Source organism: Diadema antillarum, unplaced genomic scaffold, assembly GCF_040938485.1.
Source record: "Diadema antillarum isolate AM-2024a unplaced genomic scaffold, OU_Dant_1.0 scf00000111, whole genome shotgun sequence".
In the NCBI taxonomy this organism is placed as follows: Eukaryota; Metazoa; Echinodermata; class Echinoidea; order Diadematoida; family Diadematidae; genus Diadema; species Diadema antillarum.
Genome location: NW_027271000.1, coordinates 979406 through 989303, shown reverse-complemented (window position 1 = coordinate 989303; position 9898 = coordinate 979406). Strand labels below are relative to the sequence as shown.

At 36.1% G+C, this 9898-nt stretch overlaps 1 protein-coding gene across 1 annotated transcript in view; it reads right to left on the bottom strand.

The window, feature by feature from the left end:
• Positions 1–1484: 1484 nt before the first annotated feature.
• Positions 1485–9898, bottom strand: part of LOC139719500 (probable 3',5'-cyclic phosphodiesterase pde-5) — a 130418-nt gene continuing 122004 nt past the window's right edge. The window contains exons 26-28 of the mRNA XM_071630918.1: positions 4623–4703; positions 3164–3252; positions 1485–2096 (exon numbers count right to left, since the gene is read on the bottom strand). Coding sequence (XP_071487019.1) covers positions 1895–2096; positions 3164–3252; positions 4623–4703 — 372 coding nt within the window. The 3' untranslated portion in view covers positions 1485–1894. The remainder of the gene's footprint in view (positions 2097–3163; positions 3253–4622; positions 4704–9898) is intronic.

Sequence of the window (9898 nt, the reverse complement as noted above, 5' to 3'; positions counted from 1 at the left end):
TGCTTGCGCATCTCTAATTTGCTGAGAGGATTACATCTGTGCACAATATGTCAGCAGCCTGGCCGCAGCACAGTAAAAAGGCAGAAAAATTGATTCACCAAACTGCACAGTCTAACAACTACTTCGTGAAAATGAAGCTGTGCTAATTAGACTGTTCGTACTCTTTCATGATTCTAGGTTATTTCACTTAAGTTTTACAAGTTCACCACACATACTTTGTATGTGGTTTATTGTTTCTTCATGAATTTCTTGAGTCAACTGGCATTTGTGAAGTTTACAACTTGTGAAAAAATTGCCTTCCATGACACAAATGATATTATGTTGTCCATTGTAATCAAGGCGAGCAATATATTGCTATTCAAGTGTTTCTTCAAAAGTGATAATAGACACCTACTTCTTTTTCACACTATCAAAGTGGTTGTAGATCACAAACTCAAACAACTTGCAAAATTGTCTTAAAGGTCCCAACTTACAAAATATCACACCTGCGAAATGTACGGCCCATATAGCATGGCAACTTACTATCTAGGGGGGGAAAGGGTTTATATGGCGATTGAATTATCCTTTAACTCAAGCTATCATTCAGATTTAGAACATGTAGCATACGATGCCGCCAGACATTGCTGACATTACTCTTTAAACTTCTGGGCTATTCCACTTTCCACGGGGGAAGATGAATTGATGCAGATGAGAATTTTGTGTGGCACAACAACCAAAAACAAAAACTAAAAAACTCATGGCCTGCAAAGATGTTGTAAAAACACCAGAAACAGAATGGGAAGCATGAGTTGAATAACAAATCAAATGCTGAATTGATTCAAACACAATCAGAACTGTCAAAGAAGTTCCACAGACCCCCAAAAATATGCTGATGCAAAACACATTAACAGGGGGAATTTTCAATAACTTTTACATTCTAAATAAGACTGGAACATCCAACCCTCTCCTGCATTAAAAACAACAAACCGACATATTTTTCATTTCAAAGACACATTTCCCATTTCGGACGAGGGGAAAAAGCAACAACAATAACCATTATCCACATGGTGAAAACAGTTTAGTTGGCAACTGTAGAATAATCCAGGTGTTGATTTCAGACATGAAATTTGCTGAAGTATTGAGAGAGGGATGTGAACACAGAGGCATCCACTTTTTACTTTACAAGAAGTTTTCGTGCAAATCTGAGTAAAACACACCAACAATTCATAAATCTCTACCTGAATACCAGAAGCATCATAATTTTAAAGTTAAATTTCTTATTTTTACAATGTTCATGGGAATTATACTAACATCTCGCTTGAATGAAGTTATTCCACGAGGAGTAAAATATATCAAATATTGAGGCTGGAAGGCTATCAAAATTAAATATGACTATGCAAGGGATTTGCCATTGTTTCAAAATGAAATAAGATGAAATAACATATACTAAATTTGCAACAAAATGCATCACTTAAAAGATTTTTGTCTTCCTTTACTTTCCTTGAGGTACAAACAAAGTGAAAAGAGAGAGGGGAAAAAAATCAACCATTAAATGAATTAAAGTTTCATGTTATCTTTACTCAACTGCTGAGACTGGCTAGCATGTCAGTTTTAATCTATTTGTTTCACAAATCACTGCAAAGCTTACTTCTCTATTAGCATATTTAGAATCAAGCAGTTTAATTCATGAGGATCATCTGCACACATCTGCAGAATTGTACAAAGTTTCCCGTCCGTACACATTCGCGAGTAAAGTGTTTGCGACAGGCGACCGATTATTCGTCGTCCAGTAGCATTGCATTTAGAATCGAGCAGTTTAATTCATGTGGATCTTCTGCACACATCCGCAGAATTGTATAAAGTAGCTTCCCGTTCGTACACATTTGCGAGTAAAGTGTTTGCGACAAGCGACCAATTATTCGTCGTCGCTTTCGACAAACTCCTTTGGCACCTCGCTGACTGTCCGGGCGACGGGCGGGGCTTTAGGGGCCGGGGTCTTTTCTTCTTTCTTGGCCTCCTCCTCCTCTTCTTTCTTCTTTTTCTCCGCCTCCTTCTTCTTCTCTTCTTCTTCCGCTTTCTGCTTGGCCACGAGGGCAGACCAGTTCTGCAGATTCTTGCTACGAGGTCAAAGGTTATACATTCAGGGATGAGAATAAAAGAAAAACAGACAACAAATATAATCTTATATGATTATATGAGCTATAGAAAAATCCAGTATTGAGTGCTATTGAGTATACAAAATAGCCTTGCAAACTGATAAAGGGAACAGTGTCTCTCTCCTTAAAAAAAAGAAGGAAATTTAGTCACATGAGGGCTGCACTCTGCAAGGTTAGAAATTTATAGATTTTGGTACTCAGTTACGAGAATTATATCAATGCATGAGACATTATATTTTGCATGAAAATATTGAAAGGGCAAAAATCTAGATTAGGCAGACTCCTTTCATAAACATTGTCCATACGTCAATGTACAATATACTTGCAAAGCTTATAAAGTGTTTAAAAAATAAATGTGTTGTCAGCTTGGATGACACTATAAATAGAACAAAGAAAAGGAAGAGAGAGAGAGAGAGAGAGAGAGAGAGAGGAAGAGGAATATAAAGTCTAGTTCTTCTGTTATGAGAATGGTTGATGCATTACAAATATGTGGTATGAATTTAGTGCACAGAATGGTAAACCATAGTAATTCTTTATTGTTTTTCTTTTCCTTTTGTTCCTGTCCAGCTCAAGTCAAGGGAGCAAGCGCTATTTTCATTTAAGATTCAGCATGTTCTCTGTCATTTTTACAAAATTACATTTATAACTTCTGATGAAAATATTCTGAATATTTCAAAAGATGAAAGCTTTAATGATGAAAAATGTATAAACATATCATGTATGATAATAAAGATATAATGATGAGAGGTAAATAAAGATGATAATTACAATGATTATGAGCATTATGACATTTATAGTAAAGATACTATGATGATCATAAAAGAAATATTATTATCAAAATATTATGATTACAAGAAATTAAAACCAGAAATAAAACTACTAACCATAATATACATAAACAATCATTATGAATAAGTAAAAACACTACTACAATGTAGCAATAATGATAATCAGTGTTATCAGTATTTTTTTCTTCTTGTTCTTCTAATTATCATTATTATTATAACTATCATAATTTTTATACTTACGCAGCCCCTTCATACATAGGCTTGGCTGAAGGAACAAGCTGCGCCAAGAGGTCGTAGCAGGGTAGGCAAATACCAACGATGAAAGACACCTGAGAGATATAGGTATAACATGTCAATCATCCTTCATACCTCAATCACATGGAATCTTGCGACCAGATGAACAGACCACCTTTTCATGCATAATTTCAGCCCTGATGCTACCCAAGCATAAAATGATATATGTCTGTATGTTAAGTTATATTATGAGTATGAATATTTGAGCAAGTAACAGTTGTTATGGGTATGCATGAACACGTGAAATACCATACTTCGTGTTACATTGAACCTGTGTATTAGAGAAACCTGCGCACGATGTGCACGGGAGATGCAGGATGGACACGAAGGTGATTGTTGTAATGGCGGATTGCCAGGGATCATTTCCCAGAATAAACAATGAATTTCATATCTGGAGATATTTGCATTATGAGGTTTCTGTCTTCTTTTGTGTGTCTGAAAAGAGGGACCCGAAACAGTTGGGGGCTTGTCCGGGAACCATAACACAGTATGTTTGTTTGCACGCATAAGCAGGCATGTGTTTGTATAGACATATTATACATGTGATGTAAATGCATGTAACAATGCCCTCAGGTGGTGGAGAGAGCTTACAGCATTTACATGAAACCACACATTATAATAAAATATATAATTCATTTACATATATGTAAATTTACATGCATATATTATCATGCCCCCGTGTTATGAATCGCTGTTTCATTTGATATGTTCATAGTTGCCTATCAGCTGTATGCAAAGAATGGCTGACATAAGAATATACACACAGACTACATACTTGCACATTGATTTGTATACTATACATAATAAAATGTATCATTCATTTACAGTAACACATATGTAAATATACATGCATATATAATTATCATGCACTCATATCATAAATTGCTGTTTCATTTGATATGTTCAGAGTTGCCTACACCAGCTGTATGCATAGAATGGCTGACATAAGAATATACACACAGACTAACATACTTGCACATTGATTTGTATACTGCACATAACAAAATGTATCATATGTAAATAAACATGCATACAATTATCATGCACCCATTTCATAAATTTCTGTTTCATTTGATATGTTCAGAGTTGCCTATCAGCTGTATACAAAGAATGGCTGACATAAAATATATGCACAGACTTAATACTTGCACACTGATTTGTAGCATGCAATTTTAATAAACTTTCATTATCTCTCCTGGGCCCTGTTTAGTAAAGCTGTTCATAAAGTTACGAACAACTTATGAATGACTGGTGATCAGTTCTGATGTGCTATACTTATCAGAATTTCAACAATTCAGCACAAGAACTGATCACCAGTCAGCCCTAAGTCGTTCGTAACTTTACAAAGAGCTTTATGGAACACCCCCCTGTTCTTCTCACAAATGAACCTGCACAAAGGCCTCACCTGATTGGCTGGAAGTTCATGAGCCCTCTCTCTGTCCATCATTGGAATTGGCTGCTTGCCTGCTGCCTTCTCCTCATCACCCTATCACAATGCACGACACATACAGCCATCAAGTTACATTTAGATGGGGTCATCCCACAAGACCCACACCCACAGAATCATCCAGCCCGCGAGTCCTACAGCCCACGAGTTCGACACTAAGCAAATAAAGCCCATGAGACCAACTCTACAAGTGTAGGTAAAAAACAGCCCACGAGATTGACAGATACAACACAGGATTTAATGTGTCGGTCTCGTGGGCCTTGTTTGAGCACTTAGTGTTGAACTTGATCATGGGCTGTATAACTCGTGAGCTGTATAACTCGTAGGCTGTATGACTCGTGGGTGTGGTCTCTTGACGTGCACCCATTTAGACTCCCACTGGTCCTTTACAATACCAAATCAAAAACTATAGCATGGACACATCTAGAGGCGGAACCTTCCAATTAAATGCACTTTCCAAACAATATCTAATGTATGGGTGATGCTATAAGTACCACCCCCCCCCCAACTATAATTACGTCACATAAAAATTTTAGCAAATGCATTTTCTAGCAATTAGCATGTACATGTTATGCTTGTGTGACATTAATCCTACAGTATTTGAGAACAGTGCTTTAATTCTTTGTCTATTTTTTAGGGGGCATAAATATTCATATTGCTATTTTGTCATCAGTAGCTTTAAATGTTTTTGTTTCAAAACATTTTCTCTCATTGGGGTGGTTTGAAGCAACATTTGTATGTCTTATCTTAGACTTGTTATCACCAGCAGATAAACAAACTCTTGATGAATTCTGGCTGTTTTCACAACTGAACTAATATTGTTTCACAAACCTTGTTTGAAAAAAAAAATCAAACAAACAAACGAGGGGAAACTGCTAAATGATATGATTTATTAAACTTGGTTTATACACTATGATATTGTTATTTAAAGATATCAATTATTGACTTCTTATAGTTTACATTATGGCTACTTCTCTTCATGTTTTAGGTGATTAGAATAATCATATTGGATTATTTCTACCATTATCGTACCGGAAAACTACACAATTTTGAACAGTTTTGGCACCGTTCCATGCAGACTTGAATTGAGCTTTGAAAGTTAACACAGCATGGAATGCTTCATGTTTTTAGAAATTCTATTTTTATGCTGAGTACATATTTAAAGGACAAGTTCACCTTCATAAACATAAGGATCGAGAGAATGCAACAATATTAGTAGAACACATCAGTGAAAGTTTGAGGAAAATTGGACAATCGATGCAAAAGTTATGAATTTTTAAAATTTTTGTGTTGGAACCGCTGGATGAGGAGACTACTACAGCTTGTGAGTCATATGCGTACAACAGTATAAAGAAAATGTAAAAGAAAATTCAACATATTTTCACTTTTTTCGCATAATAAAAGAGCTCTCGACTTGCCTTTTTCTAAAGGCAGGGGGAATAATATTACCCATAACATTTGTCGGTAACGAGTCAGGGGAATGTGTACTTTTTTCAAAAGATGGCATTTTGTGAAATTCTCTTTATATTTTCCTTATATTGTTGTACGCATGTGACATCTAAGTTATTCATACACTGCAGTAGTCTTCTCATCCAGCGGTTACTGCACAAAAACTTCAAAAATTCATAACTTTTGAACGGATTGTCTGATTTTCCTCAAACTTTCAATGATGTGTTCTACTAATATTGCTACATTCTCTCAATCCTTATGTTTATGAAGGTGAACTTGTCCTTTAAAGACCCAATAGTGTGGAATACCATAAAGAGAGAAGGCTGATCCAACTTGGGATATATTTGAGAATCCTCATAAAAGATTGTATACAGCTTATCACTGATCTTTATCTATAGTACACACACAGCTGAAGAATCTCACTTGGATTTAAACAGTACTGATCAGCATATGCTTTAATTGATGTGCATTTTCGCTGATGGGCAATGCTATTCTTGCAAACCTGTGCTATTTGTGGTTTTCAAATGTACCCCGGTGGGCAGCGAAAGAAGATTGATTCAATCGCAACAGCCTTCTCTCGACATGCTACTGGGTTTTTAAAGGAATGGTACAGTTTTGGTTGAGATGGGGATTCAGCTTTTAACTTTTTGTGAGATACCTAATGTAGAAACCACTCTATGAAATGTTATAGAGCATACAATTCTTGAGGAATTCAAAGTTGATTTGATGAAAATCAATTTTGAAATGGCAGAGATATCCACAAATAAAGTAAGACAAAGCGATCCTAATAAAAGGTGGGTCCCACCTTTTATTCAGATTGCTTTGTTTCGGATATCTCAGCCATTTCAACCCCGATTTTCATCAAATAAACTTTGAATTCCTCTTGTAGAACTGTATGCTCTTTTCATGTTTTATAACTGGTTTCTCATTATCTCACAAAAAGGTTGGAAACCTGAAGCCCCATCTCGACCCAAACTATACCATTCCTTTAAATGATAGCCACCTACTTTGCAATAGCAAAACATCAAGGAAATGTTCATCACAGAGTTAGTAAGACAGTGTTGCTGCGAACATATGTGACCCGCTACAACAAAAAGGTCCTAAAGTCGCGCACGGTCGAAGCCGTGAAAATCGTGTTTGAAGTCAGAGCATTAAAATTGGTCAAAACTTACGATTTTCTGATGTTGATATATTATTGGAGTCTAACATGTCTTCTATCATCTGTCGAAATTTTGAAGCAAAATGATCAAAGGAAAGACCAAAAAATAGCGTTTTTCTATTAAAGCCATGTTTTTTGGCGTTTCAACGAAGCAGATACTGGTTCGAAAATTTGGATTGAGCGCCACAGATAGGTTCCGCCCCTATCAACGACCAGAGTGATCTCATTGGTCAGTTTGCTGCTTGCTGCTAACCGAAGCGTCAAAGCTCGCACACTGCCCAGTCGACTGGTGCGTGCGGGCGGGGTGCGCTATGCTCTGCCGCTTCTCACATCCTGGTCACCGATTGGTTGGTGAGGAGACCGCCGACGCGGATGTGCTTGAATGAACTCTTCGGGGGTTGCTAGGGCTTACCTTCTATTGTCCAGAGGTGAAAACTGACTTGCCTGTCCCTTGATTGCGATTGCGTCAAAAGGAAGACTTTTAGGGCGCTTTTCTCGAAACAGTGATTTTCCAGACGTCTCGACATGCTCTCTTTTAAACATCGATATCTCCGCAGCCGATTATTTTTATAAAATGTGTTATATATCAATTTAAAGCAGATAGATTAGGGGATTATATCATGCAATTTTCAAATAATCGACCTCGCCCGACTTAAGGATCATTTTGTTGTAGCGGGTCACATATTCATTCATAGAATCAGTCACAGCATTTGCAATGTTTAATTTCAATAATAATTACTATCATGTTGCAGTAAACAAAAATTGACCGTAGTCTAGCCAATCTACTAAAAAACAAAATCTAATTCAGGAAGCAGATTCATATACATGTAAGTTTCTCCTCTTTGCTTTTCACAGTAATCATTTGCATTATTGCGGTGCTGTAATTTCTTACACAGCAAGCCATGATTGTAATAAAAGTGTCATTATAAATCATCAAGCATAAAGAAATTGGGGGAAAATGGGAGCACACAACACAACATTCCTGAAGAGAAAGAATGAGTTCAAGATATAGAGAGGGGTGATTCTTTGATTGCAACAAATGAGTTCACGAGGCTAAAAACTTGACAAAATTGATGCTATGATTACAGCCACTTGAAATAGTGAATCAGTAATTAATTTTCCTTTATCCCCTCAATAAAAATGGTAAATTTCTTCAAAATTAGAATAATTAAAACGACAGGAGCAAATGACAGATATGCCCTGAAAGTTAGTCACCAAATCTTGCATTTGCTTCTTTGGTCTTTCATTTCTATGTGAGTTTTAACACTTTCTAAAAATTTGAACTTTTTTCTTTTGTGCATGTGCAAGATATAGTTCTTGAAGCATTTTTAGAAGCAAATGCAAGATGAAATCCAAAAATTTCAAATAGCATTGGTTTAAGTTTAGTCACAGATAAAAAAAAATCAAAAACAAGACAGCTGTGTAAATTTGGTATAGTTTTAGGGGAAAAAAATAAACTTACAACTTTTTTTTTCTGTGGCTGCCATCATATCATCCACAATCTATATCTAAAGATTAAGTTTACAAGAATACAACATAAATACAAAACATTCTCCTTTAACAACACTAAAATGTGGGCATTTCACTACACTGTAACAGACGTATACTAGTAGTTCAAACACACGGCAGGCTATGATATTAGGAAAATGCAACATTGGACTTGAAATGAATTAGAATGAATTATTGAAATGGAGGTCCTACGGATTTCACACAACACCACATTTCTCTACGGCATCATTCGGGTATTATCTCTTGTTAAAAAATAATGTGAAGATCGAGCGTGGGGACCACACCTGTTGGTAAAATTCCTCGAAGATCTCAAAAGCGACCTTTCGCTGGAGATCAAATGGTTTGCACACCGCGCACAGGTCACACGCCGTCATAGCGATGGCTTTGATGAGATGTCTATGAGAGTTATAATAAACATCCACATTTCTCGTGCTTTTCTCAAAGAAATGTGCTAAACATAAATAAAAAGCATTATAGCACTTGGGGGAAAAAAAGCAAGATGAAATAAAGTGATCTCGAAGGTGAATTCTACCCATGTATAATTATCATCTAGATGAATGCTCTAACAAAATGGTAATCATTCTGATTGTAAAGAATTTAAAAAAAATAAAACAATATATTGCAAGACTCTAAGCAATCACAGCCCATATATCATTTCATCACAAAGTATTGGTCAATGCAGGCTGTGGTTTGGTAATGGCTACAAACAATATGCAGTGTAAATCCTATCTGCACACTGCCCACAAAAGTGTTAACCCATTCCTTACTGAATTCTGAAATCCCCATAGACTTGATAGACTGGCCACCAGGATCATGTATGGAACGGGTTAAAGTAAAATATTCTCCCTCTCTACACATACCTCCTCCATAAAATCAAGAAATTATCTGCAATTCTTTAAAAGAATTGTCTCGTTCAATAAAGATTTGAGGAATCAAAAGTGTACAAGCAGAATTAGACAAAATAGACTAAAATTAAATATCAAGGTAACTGCTTTTTTTTTTTCAATGACCCATCTAATTTCTGAGGTTTCTATAAAAATTTACTTCTCTGACTACAATAAAGCTGCCCTTCCATTTCTTACATCAATGTCAATTTTGAGAACTTTTAAAGTAGAAA